The sequence below is a fragment of the Leptonychotes weddellii genome, chromosome 7 (genome assembly GCF_054177405.1).
Source record: "Leptonychotes weddellii isolate Sample4059 chromosome 7, ASM5417740v2, whole genome shotgun sequence".
Lineage (NCBI taxonomy): Eukaryota > Metazoa > Chordata > Mammalia > Carnivora > Phocidae > Leptonychotes > Leptonychotes weddellii.
The window spans coordinates 59,454,290-59,470,680 of record NC_138375.1 but is presented as its reverse complement, the minus strand read 5'-3'; the positions used below and the strand labels follow the sequence as shown (position 1 = coordinate 59,470,680).

At 61.2% G+C, this 16,391-nt stretch overlaps 1 protein-coding gene across 3 annotated transcripts in view; it reads right to left on the bottom strand.

The window, feature by feature from the left end:
- The window catches only part of UNC5A (unc-5 netrin receptor A), a 74,135-nt gene that overhangs the window by 15,737 nt on the left and 42,007 nt on the right, over positions 1–16,391 (bottom strand). For 2 of the 3 annotated variants that reach the window (XM_031027965.2, XM_031027964.2), the window contains exons 2-15: positions 14,470–14,691; positions 9,073–9,216; positions 8,707–8,810; positions 8,380–8,560; positions 7,586–7,753; positions 6,852–7,016; positions 5,633–5,821; positions 5,225–5,527; positions 2,406–2,493; positions 1,989–2,157; positions 1,613–1,846; positions 1,310–1,459; positions 1,065–1,229; positions 209–387 (exon numbers count right to left, since the gene is read on the bottom strand). In XM_031027965.2, coding sequence (XP_030883825.1) covers positions 209–387; positions 1,065–1,229; positions 1,310–1,459; positions 1,613–1,846; positions 1,989–2,157; positions 2,406–2,493; positions 5,225–5,527; positions 5,633–5,821; positions 6,852–7,016; positions 7,586–7,753; positions 8,380–8,560; positions 8,707–8,810; positions 9,073–9,216; positions 14,470–14,691 — 2,461 coding nt within the window. The remainder of the gene's footprint in view (positions 1–208; positions 388–1,064; positions 1,230–1,309; positions 1,460–1,612; positions 1,847–1,988; positions 2,158–2,405; positions 2,494–5,224; positions 5,528–5,632; positions 5,822–6,851; positions 7,017–7,585; positions 7,754–8,379; positions 8,561–8,706; positions 8,811–9,072; positions 9,217–14,469; positions 14,692–16,391) is intronic. The other variant, XM_006733149.3, reaches the window with a different exon arrangement.

The following is a 16,391-nucleotide window of genomic DNA, read 5'->3' as shown; positions in this document are numbered from 1 at the left end:
GCCCTGCCTCTCACCCCAGGCTGCACCCTTCTGCCTCTCAGCGCACCCAAGGGCAGGACCTCCCCTTGGCCAAGTGCACTGGACACCGTGGCTGCTGGTGGGTGGGGTGCAAGCCCCATCGAGCTTCCTATCCACCCCACCCATCCTCCCCCACTGGGACGGACTGCAGCAGGCCTTTGCAGCCCCTCCCTGCCCATCTCCCACCCACCTGTCCAGGTGGAGTTTCTGGGCCAGAGTCCGCCAGTCGGCACCCCGGCTACAGGGCGGGTCGAGGCTGGTAATGATCTTCTGCCGAATGAGGAAGGGGATCTTGAAGGCACTGGGGCCCACTAGGGCTGGGACCCCCCCTTCACTCTCCAGAGCTAGCAGCTCAGCAAATCTTGTGTCCTGGGGGGGGGGGCAGGGAGGGAGGGGAAGTGCCTGTTAGTACTTTCATGGCCCAGGTCCACTGCCACCTCCTGCTGGAGGAGCACCCAAACCACCTCAGAGCATGGGGGCAGCATGGGCACTATTTCCTGGGTACCCCTGGTATGCCAGAGCCCTGTTCACTAGAGCTTAGAAGGTCTCAAGGCTCAGAGGTATGGTGACCTGCCCAAAGTCACACAGCCAGTGAGCAGAGGAGCAGGCTAGCCTCATTCTCCTCCTCTCTCGCCATCACCCCTCCCCAAGTCGCCCCTACTGACCACTCAGAACTCATTGTGCTCCTCTTTGTCCTCCCCACTCAGTTCCCACTGCCAGAAGCCCCCTTTCCCTCATTGCTGTCTGTCTCTTACTCAGCCTTCGAGGCATTGTGCAAAGTTCCTCCTCCTAGAAACCCCAGGGCCCCCAGGCTCTGTCTCTCCCACCTGCTGCTCCCACATCCTCTTCAATCTCCACCCCAAGTCAGATTGCGATTGCATCTGTCTGCATCTGTTTGTTTGCATCTGCACCTCTTTCCCCGGAGACTTGGAGGAAGCTGCTAAGCAGTTTCTAGGAGGAGGTGGGCTTGGTGGCAGGATGGGCCCAGAGTGTGTTGGGTAGCGGGGAGGCACATTTCTGCAGCGCTGATGAGCCCTTCTGCCCACCTTGGTGATGTTGAAGTTGATACTGAAGCTCTGCCCATCGCCTTCCACCTGCCACACCCACACCTTGCAGGCCAGGTCACTGGTGCTGGGGCTGACGCGCTCCAAGGTGAAGGTGCAGTGCAGGTACTGCTGCGTGCCATTCCAGATATGATAAAAGGGGATCTCCTGAGGGGGGCGGCCAGAGAGGCTGCGTCAGGTGTGCCGGCCTTGGCTGTGCCCACTCCAGGCACCCCGAGCGCCCTCACCTGGTAACTGACGAGGAGCTTGCTCTTCCACAGGGAGCTGGGCACATCGTGGATGGACAAGCGCAGGTTGTGGTAACTGTCCTTGAAGTGCAGGACTCGGGGCTCCTGGATCAGCTGTCCCCCCAGCTGCTTCTCCAGCTGTACCACCTCCTGCAGCGCAGCCCAGGTGGGCAGCTGAGCCTGGGGCCCGCAGCACCCTTCCCCATGGCCGCCCCCTCCCAGAAGGAAAGGGGTGGTCAGCCCTCAGTGCCAGCGGCGGTGTGGCCTCCCTGTGGCGGGGGCGGGGGGGTGGCGCAGCGGTACCTTGAGTGCGTCGTGGGTGTCGTGTAGGCAGTAGACTCGGATGTTGTACTCGAGGGAGGTGCAGGCCACGGGGGCAAACAGAAGCAGCTTGAGGCGCTTGGTTGCGGTCACGCTGAGGGCTTCTCCCACCAGGGCAAAGCGGCCCAGCTGCTCGGTGAAGACATAGCAGGCGCCGGCCTCCAGCTGGCAGTAGTAGAGGTGGGACGGGGCCTCCTCGCCCAGGTGCAGCACATCCTGCGGGCAACGGCCTGATGGGTCAGCTCTGAGGAGCGGCCAGCCTGGGGACAGGGTGGCTCTGGGGCCAGGTGGGAAGCCCCGGCTCCACTCGGAAGCCCTCTGTGCTCAGGTGGGTGGGCTCAGGGCCGTTCCTGCTCACCTCCCAGCTGCCCTCACACGACTGCTTTTTGAGGCGCAGGCTCCAGCTCTCCGGGCAGGGCTCCCCACAGTGGTCCATGACGAGGATGACCGGCCGGGTGAGCAGGACTCCAGGGGGCCCGCAGCTAACGATGGGACTCAGCAGGGTCTGACAGCCGGCTAGGGGCAACCTCAAGTGGGGAAATAGGGGTGGGGAGGGAAAGGCGTCAGTGGGCTGTCCTGGGAGTCGGCTGGGGCAGGACAGTGGCACCCGAGGGTTGGGGCCTCAGGGCTGGGTGCAGCTTATGGACAGTTCTTCCCTGCCCTCCTTAGGGCTAGGCCAGACCAAGTCTGACAGTGGATGGGTAGGGGGTGTCATGGTGACTGAAGGCAGAGGGCAGGACCCGCCCAGCCCCAGCAACAGGGCCCGCGCCCACACCTCACGTCCTCTGGCTTGTGCAGCGTGAGGTAGATCTCGTAGATCTTTCCTCGGGGTATGGCATCTGGGGGGATGAGGAGGCTGATCCCTGTGACAAAGTGGGAGGAGGGCTGGGGTTTACCAGGGCTGCAAAGACACCAAACACCCAGGAGCCTCCCTCTGAGGACTGAGCAGTGCCAGCCTGGACTAGGGGACAGAGGTGCCATAGGGACTGCCAGGCTGTCCATCTACCCACATGAAATGGAGTACTAGTGACCCCAAGAGAGGCTAAGGGAACCCACATGGGAAAAGCATGCCTAGTTAGCCTCGGCATAGAAAACTCTGGAACAAAAGGTGCCAGGTATGCTGTACCTACCTGACCTATCACCCAAAAGGCACTGGGTGGGGCCAGGGCACTCCCTGCTCCAAACCTTCCCTGCCTCCAGCATAAGGTCCAGCCCCCTGGCCTGGCATTTAAGGCCCTTCACCTCTGGCCCCAACTGCCTTTCCAGGAGCTTCCTCAGCCCCTCTCTTGAGCACACCTCTGCCGGGGTGCCCTGCCCTCCTGCTCTGCTCAAGCTTTCCTCCTCCCCATCGGCCCTGGCCATCTTTGGGGACAGCCATTCTCAGCCACCATGACTTTGCTCCTCGTTTGGCAGTGGCCCCTGCAAGTAGGGCTGGCCTTTAACAACCTTGCTGGCTTTGGTAGCCCTCCCTGGTTTGGGAGCCATTGCACACATGTCCTCTTGTCTGGCGGATTCGGCTCTGTCCCAGCGTCTTGCAGGGCAGCATCAGAAGTGACTGCTCAGTGAGGAGTGGTTCCAGGGAGAGGCAGTGCGACAGGGGCTGCAGAGCCCCTCTAGGGACGGCAAGGAGTGGTCCTGCTCCACCTTGCTGCTCTTTTAGGACAGGGGCGCCTACATCAGGAGGGACCTCAGAGGCACGTGACTGGGGAGGGGAAGGAATTCTACGACTTTATCCCACCAAGTCCAAAAGCTTACATTTATGCTCCAGAGTGAACTCTGAGGTGGGCTGGTGGGAATATCACCAGGGGCCCGAAACCGAAGCCCGCAGAGGGAAGCCGCTGACGGCATATACTGAGGGCACCGTCAGCTCGGTGCTGCCCCCCGGGGCTGGCTGCAGAGACCCGTGTGTGAGCGCTCTCCGCGGCGGAGCTGTACTTGCAGTGGATGCTCATGTCCAGCACTCAGGGCAGTGAGGAGAAACCAGGGGCCCTGCTCTCCTGAGGCACTCAGCCCGGTGGGCAGAAAGACAACTGGATGGTAGCAAAGGGTGCTGGGGGAGAGCGGCGGGGGGGGGGGGGCGGCAGCCCTGCTGCCCCAGGGGGCCCGAAAGGCTGATGGTCTCTGAGTGCCCACTGTGCGCCTGCCCCTTTCTAAGAGCTTGACACGGACCATCTCACCTCATCATCCAAGCAGCCCCGTGAGGGGGACATGAGGCACAGAGAGGGAGAGCGGCCAGGCCAAGACCTGAATGAGAAGTAGCAGATGGGTCAGTGAATGGGGGCAGAGGGACCCGTGTGTGCAAAGGGCAGCATGGTGTGCTTGGAGCGCCGAGAGCCCACCGTGACGGCCATGGGCAGGAAAAGAGTGCATGGGGGGTAGAGGCCACGGCAGCTGGCCGGCAAGGGACAGACAGGTCATTGTGGTCTTGTCATGTGGGCTGTGTGGGGGGCATTGGGGAGCCCGGAAAAGGGCTCAAGAAGGGGAGGGACATGATGAAGTCTGGCTTCACTGGGAGTGTGTGATGCCTTGAACCAGATGAGAGGTAGGAATGGTGGCCTGAGCCAGAAAAGGCAGTGGGGAAGAGAAGAACCAGGAGCATTTGCGGAGGAAGAATGACGGGGACTGGTGTGTGCCTGACTAAAGCTGTTGTGGAGGTGAGGGGGGCAACTGAAAAAGAGAAGGAGGCCAAGGTGACCTCCAGTTTCTGGCTTGAGTAACTTGACTCCGTTGTCCCTGAGGTGGGGAAAGCCAGGAAGCAGGAGGTTCTGGGGGAGGGTGGGAGACAGTGCTGTTTTAGGCACCAGGAATCTGAGGTGCTGTGAGACATCCAGATGGAGCTGCCCAGGAGGCAGCTGGGTGTATGATTCTGTCGCCCGGGAGAAATGTGGCTGGGGATGGAGGAGTGGGAGTGATCTGCACAGACATGGCGGTTAAAGCCACGGAGTGGGCGAGATTGCTCTGCGAGAGGGTGCCAGGAGGGAGCGCTGAGGAACACCTACAGTTCGGGCACAGGCACCAGGAGCAGCTGGAGAGGGGTAAGAAACTCAGGGGCATGAGGGTCATCTGAGCTGAGGGAATAGAGACTTTCAGGGTGGGAGCATCAGAGGCTGCCGTGCTTCCTCAAAAGTTGACTATGGAACGGGTCTGTGGGTTCCCTATCACGGACCCTGTCAGAGGGTTTCCGTGAGGTGGTGGGTGGAGCGGCCCCCTGGCCAGGCATTTGTCCTCTGCCATCTCGCCACTAGTTTGCCGGCTCCTTGGGGCTGGCACCTGTCCTCCTCTGGGCCCAGGGCCCAACACAGAGTCCGGCACACACAGGCTGGCTGACCGTGTAAATGAATGGACCGTAGTCCTGTGCCCTTAGGTAACAGAAGGGAGACACTCTGGCCATGGCCTCAGGGCCGGCCCCACTGCCAGCCATGACTGGATTCTCTCCAAAACTCTCTCCCCTTTCCTTGCTGGTCTGGCTCAGCACTTGGGGTGAGGCTGAGCAGCCCGGGAAGAACATCAGAGCTGTCCCATCCTCCTCTAGGAGGGACACAAAGGCTAGTTCTGCCTCTTAGAGCTCCCGGGGCACTCTGGGGTCCTTCCCACCTGTATTAGGGATCATCAGCCGGCCCCCGAGGAAGTTGAAGGTCCCATAGGTCATGTTGCTGGTGCCGCGGGGCAGGGAGCGGAAGTAGTTCTGGGTAGAGAGGCGGGAGACGAAGTCCTCGGCCTCAGAGGTGGGCGAGCTGTGGTGCAGCGTGTGGCGCCCACCACCCAGCGGGCTGAGCAGGTGCCCATTGGCGAGCTGGAACTTGGGGCTTGGCCCGTCCTGCCGGGGACACAGACTGCCCTGGCAGGTGGTGGTGGTGGTGCTGAGGTCTGGCTGGATGGTGAGCAGATGGGGATTGTCTGCAAGGGTAAAGAGAGACTCAGGGGGAAGCAATGAGGTGACCTGCTGGGCAGCTCTTGGTGTGGGGGCCCGGCAGGAATGCTGGGAGCGACGGGGCACCCCACCTGCTTTGCTGGGTTTGATGCTGACGGGCTGGAAGCCTGAGGTGAGGATGGACGAGTCGGCCACGTCTGAGTCTAGCCCTTCCTTCTTGCGGCAGTAAACGAGGATGAGGACGGGCAGCAGCAGCAGGAGGCACACAGCCACAGCAATGAGGCCCACGTACAGGGCCACGTCCTCGGGCCCGGAGGCAGCTGCGGGAAAGAGTGCGGCCTTGGGAGGGGCAGGGTGCAGGAGGCCGGGAAGGAGAGGTCAGCGGTCTACACCCCAGGAGGAGGAGGCGCTCACTCCTTGGGCATCAGCACTAGCGGGGCTGCGGATGCTGGTTGCAGGGAGCATGGAGTCAGCATGTGTGCATCTCCAACCTGCATCTGCCACCACCTTGCTGTGTCACTCTGGGCAAATCACATCTCTCACTGCTCATTCAGTCTGAGGTTGCTGCTACTGAAGGGTGGAGGAGGAGGGGGACAGACACTTCCCCAGACAGCCCTAGTGGGCTGATAGGCTGAACCTACTCTTCTGGGGCCCAGGGCAGCTAGGGCTGGCAGAAGCTCTTGGCATCCCCAAAGTAGGGGCTCTGCTTCCTGGGGGGAGGGTGTCTGCTAATTTGATTCCTAGCCACGTCCCTGGGCCAGAAGCAGGGGTGCCAGGGCTTTTCTCCTTGTCTGCCTCCCCAGGCCTGAGGCCGGGCTGGGGAGGGGGTGATTGACTGCCTGGAGGAAGCTATATTGATTTTAGAAGGGCTCTGCATAATGGAGGAAATGTCCATCAGAAAGGAATTGACACAGATAATTAGGTTTTTAATTGAAAGAATGGGGGAGGGTGTGTTCTAGAGAAAAAAAAATCCAACAGAGATCTTTAATTGTTAGTTATGGCCTTGTAATTAACAGGCCTCACAAGCCTGGTGTCCCCATAGGACTTGTGTGTGCACTTGGGGGACCGCGTGGAGGTGAAACTGCAGGAGAGGAGCGGGATCCAGGAGCCTGGGGTACATGGGAAAGGTTCACATGTATGCATGTTTCAGGAGAGGTGGGGGAGGTATTGGGGTACACACGGGCACATGTGTGGGTATGTTAGGGATGGGGAGTTCCCGAGGGTCCTAAACTTTGGAGAGGGTGTACAGCCTGTGGCAGGGGACTGATTCTCTTAGCCATCACCTCCCTGGGGCTGGTCAGGGCCAATCCTGGCAAAATCAAGAGGATTCCTGGGGCAGAGCGGACTCACTGTGCACACAGAGGTCGCTGGTACAGTTTCGGGTATCCAGGTCAGTGCCCCGGCACTCCTCGCCTCCATTGCGGGGTGCTGGGTCAGAACACTCACGACTCCGCCAGTGGGTGCAGTCGAGCCCACAGGCCGACCACTTGCTCCATGGGCTCCAGCTGCCATCCACTAGACGAGAGACAGACAGGAACAGAGAAGAGGTGGTGTGGTCAGCCCGGGCAGCGGCCTCGGCAGTTTGCCAGCGCGGCCCTGCTGGGCATCCAGACCTAGGTGCAATGCTGTGGTAAGGAGCACACCCTCTGGTGTCCACTGGTCTGAATGACGCATGCTAATGACGGGAGGCACGATGATGCCGGGCCTGCTTTGCTCTATCCACACTACGGGGCCGTCCTGGCCCTGGGGCAGCAAGGGAACTTGGTCCCACGCTGACCCTGTGATTCCAGGTGTAGGTGGTTCTGTAGCCTCAGGCGGTGCCCTGCCCCTGCCCCACACTGTCTGTACCTGTCCTGATTGTACCTGAGACTCTGTGACTCAGCGCCTCTGCCAAGGCCTAGCCTGGACACAGACCAAGCCCTGTTTCCAATCACACTAAACCCCATCCCAGCCTTGGACTGAGCCTGGCCCTGCGTGGGGGCGGGTGGGATGGAGCCATGGGGGGCAGGCTGGTGGGCACAATGGAGCCAGGGCACGGAGATGGCGTGGTGAGGAGCGATGCGGGAGGCAGCGGCCGCCGGTACCTGGGCACAGGGTGGCGCAGGCTGTTTTCTGGACATTCTGCCCCTCACAGAAGGCACCCCCGTTGAGAGGCGCCGGGTTGGTGCAGCTCCGGCTCCGTTTCTGCCAGCCGCGCCCACAGCTGGCGCTGCAGACGGACCACTCGGTCCACGTCGACCACCCACCGTTCACTGGCCGGACAGAGAAGGACTGGGGTCAGGGAGCGGGGGCTTCCTCAGACAGGCTGGCCCAGGGGCCAGGGCGGGAGGGCAGAGGGGCTGTGGGCTGGAAAGGGGCGGGCTGTGGCTGTGCTGGCAGAGAAGCCCTGGAGGGGAGCCCCCAGGGCCTAGCAGTACCCGCTCCACAGCCCCTTCTCCCAGCAGGCTCTGCACGCGCTCCGGGCAGCCAGCCCTAGCTGCAGCTCCCGTGCTCCTCCGGCCCAGACCCCAGGCTTTCATGAGGGCAACTGCTGCACCCGCCCCCTCTGCCTGCCCCTGGGGTGCCTGGAACGCTCAGCTTCCCACACCTGGGACACAGGAGCATGGGCTGGGGTCTGCCACCTTTCCTAGACTCCCGTCCTGTGCCCTCATCTCCATCTGGACTATGTCCCTGGCCCAAGGGCTGGTCCAGCCACAGAGGACCGCCACCCTGTCCCACACCCCTGCCCAGACACGCCCCTCAAGCCCTCTCCCTGGCCTTCCCAGCCAGGCCACAGCCTGGTCCACCGGGCCCTGGCTCCACGGGGAGCCACCCACACATCGTCGCCCCATCTCCCTGTGCCCCAGAGCCCCTCTGCCCCACCAGCCCTGGGGCCCACCGTAGACGATGACAGCAGCTGAGGCGCTGCGGCGACGCGCTACGATGTTCTTGGCCACGCAGGTGTAGTTGGCCGTGTCGGCCAGGCGGGCCTGCCGCACCACCAGGCTGTGCTCCCTTGTGATGTACACATTGGGGTCCAGGGACGGGTCCACCAGGTCCTCGTTCCGGAGCCACTCCACCTGGGGGAGGGAGCCATGGCACTGCACTGCCCGCCCGTGCTGGCCCTACCTGGAGCGAGAGTAGCCCCTGGGGGCGTCAGGGCAGGCAGGACCCGAGACCTGGGCACCCTACCCACCTGTGGAGCGGGCACCAGAGCCCCTCTCACCTCAGCCGGGGGGATGCCCTCTGGTGGGCGGCAGGGCAGCACGATGCCCTGCTCCAGGGACACCTCCCTGGCCAGCGGCTCCTGCTCGAAGTTCTTGCGCAAATCTGGGAGAAGAGCAAGAGTGTGCTCCAGCCGGAGTGCCTCATGCCGGCTCAGCCTGGCTGGCCCTGTCCCCTGGTCCCGCAGGGGCCGTGGCGCATGGCAGGAGAAAGTGCCAAGTGACTAGGGGCACATGGGGGTGGCTGGGCAGTGTGCAGAGGCACTTTCTCCACCCATCAAGGCAGGACCTGAGGTTTTTTGACCAGACCCTTACCCCTGGTGATACCCTCCGTCCACCCCTGACCAAGGGCCAAGCCCTGGACTCACAGGCAATGCGGATGTAGGCCTTCTGACTCTTGGTGGTGCCTGAGGAGCTCCACGCCACACATTGGCACCAGTACTCCTCCAGCCCGAACACCTTCTCCACCTGCTGCCTCGAGACGTTGATGCGGACCTCCATGGCGGGCAGCCCTGGGGGGCAGGAGGGGTGGGTAGCCAGGGTCCTGGTTGTGCCAAGTCTCACACGGTTCTTGCCGCTCAGATGTGTGGGGGTCCCTCCACCACCACGGCTACGCTCTGCTCAGAAGGAGAGTGGACCCCGAGGGCAACCCTCAGCCTGGAAGGAACTCTGGGGGAGCCCTGCTGCGGGGTGCTCCATTTAGATCTCCCAAAGGCCAGGAGCCAGTCCTTAGCACTTCCATTCATTATACTTTGTTACCCAAGGCCTGTCTCCCTGGAGCCAGAGAAATGTCTCCAAATGGGCTTCCTGTTGTTTCAGAGACTACAGCAGAGAGGAGTTCCAGGCTACAGGGGCTGGCCTTCAAGGACCCAAGGCAGAAGGGGTGGGGCAGCTAGGATAGCTCTGGGGCCTTGGTGGATAAAAAAAGGTGAGGAAGGATCTGGTTCGCCTCCCTGGGGGTTAGCAGGTAGATTCTGACATGTGATAATATAATAACAGCTATTAACAATATAATTACTGCGATTATGTAGTATGATAATAGACCCCTGGGGCTTAGCCAGGGTTTCCCACATGCTGGCTTATTTTCTTCAATCTACTCCCTTGAACGGTATTGTTCCCACTCTATGGATAAGGAAACAGAGGCTTAGAGAGACGGAGACTTCAGGGCTGTCTGAATCCAGAGTGTGTTCAGGGTTCACCCTGCCCATTTCATGGGAGAAACGGTGGGAGGGAGTGAGGGGGGGCAGTCTGCAGAGGTGAAGCTGGCCGGTGACGGGTATCTGGGACCCTCTCTACCCTGACTGGGCTGGGCTGAAGGGACCCCTCTCAGGGACAGCCTGAGCCCCCCTACCCTCTGCCACACCTGGGCCCGGAAAATGGGGCACCAGGGGGGGCCCAGATCGTCTGAGGACCCAGAAGGGGAGATACCAGCCCTCTTCCGGTCCCCTGGCCCTTGGCCAAAACCAGTGTCCCCAGGAGTGAGAAAAGACTGTTTCCAATTTCTCCTTCTCCTGACCCCAATTTCCCTCGGGTCATTGGCTTATCAGAAAAAGGGGGAGAGGCCGGGCAACCAATGTGTTTCCATTGTTAACAGAGAAATTCAATTAGGGCTGCACTGCGGGAGGAACAGCGGCCCAGCTGAGCAGGCAGGCCAGGAGACTGCTTTCCCTCTCAACTTCCTTAATGTGTCTTTCCCGACCCCTGCCCGGACCCCTCCTCATGACTCTCTCCAGCTCCCACACTGGGTGCCCAGATTTTTCTCCCTGGCCCCTGCCCCTGGCGAGGTCTCACAGAAGACTTGGTGGTGGGGGGCGGTGTCCACCTCCGGCCTAGGTCCTCATGGCTGAGCTCCCTGTTCTGGGCACTGCCTGCCGCCCATTTTCGCAAGGGTGAAGAATGTGTGCATTCTCTGGAGGTAGGGTGAGGGCTGAGAACCCAGGGTCCCTCACTGGGTCTGTACACAGGAGAAGGGCCCTGGGCTCCAGCTACCTGTCAAGCACATGGAGTCTCGGGGCAACTGAGAAGGAGCCTTGCATACCCTTGGGGGTGCCCGAAGGGCCCTCCTGCTCTAAGCTTCTGGGGTTAGTGGTGAGAGACTTTCAGAACATTCTGAACTCAGTACTTTTCCGGAGTGGACAGGTCTATGGATGGATGGACTGTTGCATCCCCCGTGGTGGTGGTGGGAGCTCAGGCAACTCAGGCTGGGGAGAAGAGCACTAAATATAAGCACTCCTATTTCTTTCTCCCCATCTCCTCCCCTCTCTGTCCTGCCACTGCCACCCCCTCATCTCCTTCCGGCTGCCATGAATGAGGGCCAAGTTTGTCCACGATGTCCCAGATCCAGGCAGCGCCCTTGAGGCCCACATGCTCCAGGAGGGTGGTGGACCCAGGGGGAGACCCAGACCCTGTCCTGCTGGTCCTTGACGTGAAGACGGTGCCTTCCTCCCTGCAGGTCACTGAGCAGATGCCAGGGGAGGAAGGAGGCAGGGTCCCTGCTGGCCCCGGAGTGTGTGGGGTGCAAGTGGGTGTGTAAATGCTGTGGGCACATGGGGAGGCACCAGTGTGGGTGGGCAGAGTATTCCGGGGAGGTGGAGGGTTAGCGGGGTGGAGGGTGGGTATCTGAGGTCAAGGTGGGGCTTAGGTTCTCACTTTCTCACCAATCTGCTTCTAATAACCAGTTTGTTTAACACACAATAAATTACAATCCCAGATGGGACTCCAAGGCTTGGTCTCACAAATTTTGGGCTTTTATAGCATCAGCAGGTTTGGGTGTGAGGGTTTTCAGGCTTTGGTCCCTCCTCCTGGCCTTCTGGATGGGGAATGGGGACAAGTGAGGGGAAGCCAGGGATGCTGTCTCCTGGGGCGTCCACCCAGCTACCCACACAGGAATGGGTGGGGCTGCAGATCTGTGCCGACCTAGGACTTCCCATACCTGCCTGACAACAGAATGTTTCTGGGTCAGGGTCTTCGGTCTGAGTCTCCGCATGGCGCCACTGCCCACTGCAATGCCATCTGTTCGTGAGCAAGGGAAGCCTATCTCTTCTCCAAGCACTCAAGAGCTTTGGGTTGAGAGATCAGCAAGATCAATACAAAGTCAGATGTGTTGGCCATGGGAGGCTTGAGTTTGTATGCTCGGGGCAGGAAAGGGCCGCAGTGATTATGGGAGGGATTTGTCCCCATGAGCTCTGCTCTCTGCCTGGTTTGAAGGAAGCAAGGCCAGAAGAGGCTGTTGGGGAGTGTGGGGTGGTGGCTCTTGTGTATGGCTCAGCCAAGCCTTGGATTCCAGACCTCCTGATGGCAGGAGACAAGGAGGCGTGTGTGGGGAAGCCTGGAAAGGGAGGCTGGGAGCAGCAGGAGACTGGCCTAGAGCCTTCTAAGAAGTTCCAGACAGGCCCTCAATGATGCGGGAAGGCAGGTGTCTGACTAGAGCTTCCCTCTCCTCACCTGTCCTCTCCCTGGGGGCTCTGTCACAGCAGTGGGAGGCCTCGTCACGCCCCAAAGTGGTGCTGGGCCCGGGGTGTGGGCTGGGAAGTGAGGAAAGGCCTGGAACCGGGCTCACACGGGGTGTGTAAGATCTCATGGCTTCCCCCACCAACCTGCAAGGGGACCCTCCTCACCTCCATTTTGCAGATGAGGAAACCGAGGCCGGGGGCAGGGGAGGCAGACACTCCCACCAGGCCCTCAAGTAGCAGGGGCAGGGAGGCTTCTGGTACCTCTGCTGGGGTCTGAACGTGGGCTCTGAAGGTGGGGGATCATCTTGGGGGCTAACCTAGGCCTGGCACAGAGTGAACCTCTGAGCACTGCAAGAGAGAAGCTGCAGGGAGCAGCCGTGTGTAGGCCAGGGCACTGCAGGGCTCAGGGGCCTGGGCAGGGTCATGAACTGGGGAGCCAGCGCTTGGCAGGAACGAGCCCAGCCCGGGCTGACTCTGCTAGGGGAGAGTCAGGTGTGACTTCTAGGGACCTGAATGTTTGGTTGGAACCCTTTTGGGGCCCTGGATGAGTCAGAGCCATCTGTTAACACAACAGGCTGGTTCTGAGGACGAAGTCACCCGCTGCCTCAACTCATGGCTACCTTTGCTCACATCCCGGTTATTGTGAGAGCTTCCAAGTTCTCCCGGGCAGGGCCCCTTCCTCCAGTCCCCTTCTGCCCAGCACCAACTCTCCAAGGTTCTGGTGTGGTCGCAACCCTCTGTCCCGCTGCCTGCCCCCCAGGGCCCCTTCTGCCCATACCTGGGTCTCGGCAGGCTGGCCCGCCACTCCTGCATTTGCATCTTCCGGCCCTTCGACCTGCGAAATGCTCGTTCCAGGAGGTTTTAAGACTCCCGCTTGGAAATTACTCCTCCTCTGGAATCTTTCCTGGGCTACCCAGACCCTCCTGCCTGGCGGCTTGGGCCAGCCCTCTGGGTCTGAGCTCCCTCGCCTGCCTTGACAGCATGAATTTTCCTGGGCACGGCCAGCCTGTCCTCGTCGTACCACAGCTCTGGCCTCACACTGGTGGCCGTGCCCCCACGGGTGTGTGCTGTGTGTCTCAGGCTCCTCATGTGTGGGGGCGTCACAGAGTGCCAGGGTGAAGGGAGAGGAAGTAAACTTAACTGGGGTCCGGCTAGTGAGGAGGAAGAGAGGCCTGCCCTTGGGGAGTGCTGGGACCCAAGCAAGGGCTCTCTGCTCACATCCCCATTGCCCACCTGCTGCCTAAGGCCAGGGGAGGGGCAGGGAATGGGGCGTCCCATGGAAAGGGCACTTCCTGAGTCTGCCTGCTGTCCCTGGAACCCCTCCCTCCGCGTCTCAGCTCAGTCTCACTGCCTCCCTCTCCTCAGTGTCACCGGGTATGCCTCTTCCATCAGTCCCCTCACCCCCATGGGCCCCAAGTGTCACCCATAGCTCTGGCCATACCACTTGGCAGTTTGAAATCCCATGGGCCTGTGACCGCACTCCAGAGCCTGACGGGGGAGTCTTCCAGATGGCACCGCTGTTCCCTGTGCACGCCTCATACCCTCCCTGCTGGCCCTGACCAGCACGTTCGCCTCTCTGACTCCAAGCCTTTGCTCATGCCCAGCCCGTTCCTGGAATGCTGGTCCCCTCTCCTCTCTCTGACCAGCTCTCATAACCACTTCGTTTCCATGCCACCTCCCCCGAGGAGCCTCAGTCCTGCTTTCCTCCCGCTGCCATAGCCCGCAGGACTCACAGAGAGGCCACCGTGCTGCCCACCTCTCTGCAGGGCTGGGGCTCTCAGAGGGTGGTGGCTGTGTCACCAGCATGAAAGTGGGTGCTTAGGGAATGTGCAAGTGAGTGAATGGGGGCACACGGATCAAACAATCACAGAGTATGAGGACTGCGAGCTCTTCAACCATCTGGGACCTCCTCCCTCCGAACTCCCTTTCTTCGCTGGCTCCTCTCACCAGGCTGCCCCTGGCCCAGCCCAGGCTCAGATGCAGCGGGGGGAATCTGCCCCTCCAAGAAGAGCATCCTGGGGCATTTGTAGGGGGCTTCCCTTTCACTTACACCCCCACCAAGTGGTGAGGTCTGGTGAGGGTGGGGCCTCCTGGGGAAGGCCTCGGTGTATATACAGGGGGTCCTAGGTGTGGGAGTCCTGCCTCTTCTGGGGAGCTGGGTGGTGGGCACGGGGCTGGCGACATCCTGGCCTCCTGCTCCCAGGTGTGCAGCCAGAGGTAACTGCAAGCCCCTCTCTGGGCCTCCGTTTTCCCTGAGGCTGAGACTCATTTCCCCTTCATCTGGCCCTGCCTGGCCGCCCAGCCTGGCCTCACCACTGCTGTCGTCCGTGCTGCGCTCTATCACGTGGTCCACCTGGCGTACCCACTCCCCGTTGCACTTGAAGAAGATCTGCGTGGCAGGCATGGCCTTGCACACCAGCAGCACCGGCTTGTTCTTGACGATGTACACATCCTCGGGCTCCACCAGGAAGTGGGGGAGCAGGTCTGGGTTGGTGCCAGGTACCGGGTTGGCCACCGTGGCGCTCTGCTGGGCACCTGCAGCGGGGGGCAAAGCGGGAAGGTGAGCCGGGGCCTCGGCCAGGCTTTCAGGGCCCTTGGGGGCTACGTGCCCATTCAGAGGCTGGGGCTGGGCCGTGGGAAGGCAGCCCAGCAAATCTAGGCCTGAGCCTCAGTGTCCCCTCTGTAAAATGGGGGGAGCCCACCCACCTCTGAAGACTATGGAGAGGTGAATGAGACAAGGGTGGGAGTCCCAGCACTTCAGGGGCCCTCCACAGACAGCGGCAGTTAGGGCTCACTGTTACTCAGGTAGAAGTTCAGGGACCTGGGGTGGCAGCCCACTGCCCTAGGAGGTCCAGAGAACGCTGGCAGGAAGGAGAGGACCCCAGCAGGGCAGGTGGGCAGGGTCCCTTCCTCCCATGCCAGGCTGTCTCTGGGGCCACTTCTGGGATCATCTGCGTTCCTGGCCCCTGCAAGTAGGAGGTGCTCAGAAAAAGAGCACGCGGATGAAGGAGGTGAGGGGGCAGCTGCGAGGGGGAAGCAGGGGGTGCTGGTGGCAGGGCTAGGGACAGGAGAGTGTGTCTGGGAGCCTGAGGGACCTAGGCCAGGTCCTGCCCCTTCAAGGAGACCTGAATATGGGCTTACTTCTAATTTTAACTAAAACCACAACCATCCCACAGGTCATTTGTTGCTAATGACACAGGTAATCGGCTCTGAGGCTTTGGCGGAGCTAAGCCCGCACAGCAGCCTGACGGTCTGTTGCACCAGCAGGACCCCTGGGAGGGTGGAGAAGGGTGAGTTGGGAGGGAGTGGGAGGATGGAGGGGGGCTACCCTCAGCCTCCAGCCAGTTGCCCACCAAACAGGCCCCCAGCAGCCTGGCTTCCCTCGGGGCCACTGTGATTTCCCCACAACCCACTCTTCAAATCAACCGTGGCCTCTGGGTGTAGAGAGGGAAGAACTTGGGCTTCAGAGACCAATGCTGTGCCTTGCTAGCGGCGACCTTGGGTGAATTAGCCATTCTGTCATCTGCCCCTCGGGAGAGTCTGGAGGGGCCTCACGTGGTCGGCCTCTTGGGTTTTCTACCATCTACCCTTTTTGGGAGGCAGTCCAAAACCCACAGAGGGCTTCTAACCCAAGAAGGCCTGGCTCCCTCTCTGCACGGAGGGCATCCACACTGCCCTTTCTCTGCCGTTTGCACAGGGCCTCTCTTTCCAAGGTGGGAGTCTGCCCTCTCCACCCCAAGACTGCGATTTTGGGGAGGGGATCTGTGCCTGGTCCTGCAGGTGTCCTGGGAATGCCAGCCAAGAGGCTGAAACCTGGTGTGACTTCAGGCACACAACCCCACCCCGAACCCATCTCCCCGCCTGCTGGAGGGAGCACCCCACTCTTCGGGCCATAGTGAGGAAGAGAGAAGGCACTGTGCGTGGTCGGCCCATGCCGACTGCTGCCAGGGCCTAGTGGTTTTGCATTTCTGGTGGCAAAATGGTTCCTCTCCCTCAGCTCAGCAGCCCTCATAGCAATGTCTTCGTGGTTGAGGGCTGATGAGGAAACTGAGGCACAGAGCCGCCGATGCCTTGCCCTCAGGATGGGGGTGGGGAGTCATGCCCTTGTGTGGGAGGGACACGGGGAGGTGGAGGGCACTTCTGACTCAGCCAGACAGCATCTGCAGGAGGGGCAGGGGTCACCGGCTCCAGCAGGGGATGGGACCCCTTAGTGGCAGGCTCCAGGCTTCCCTGCG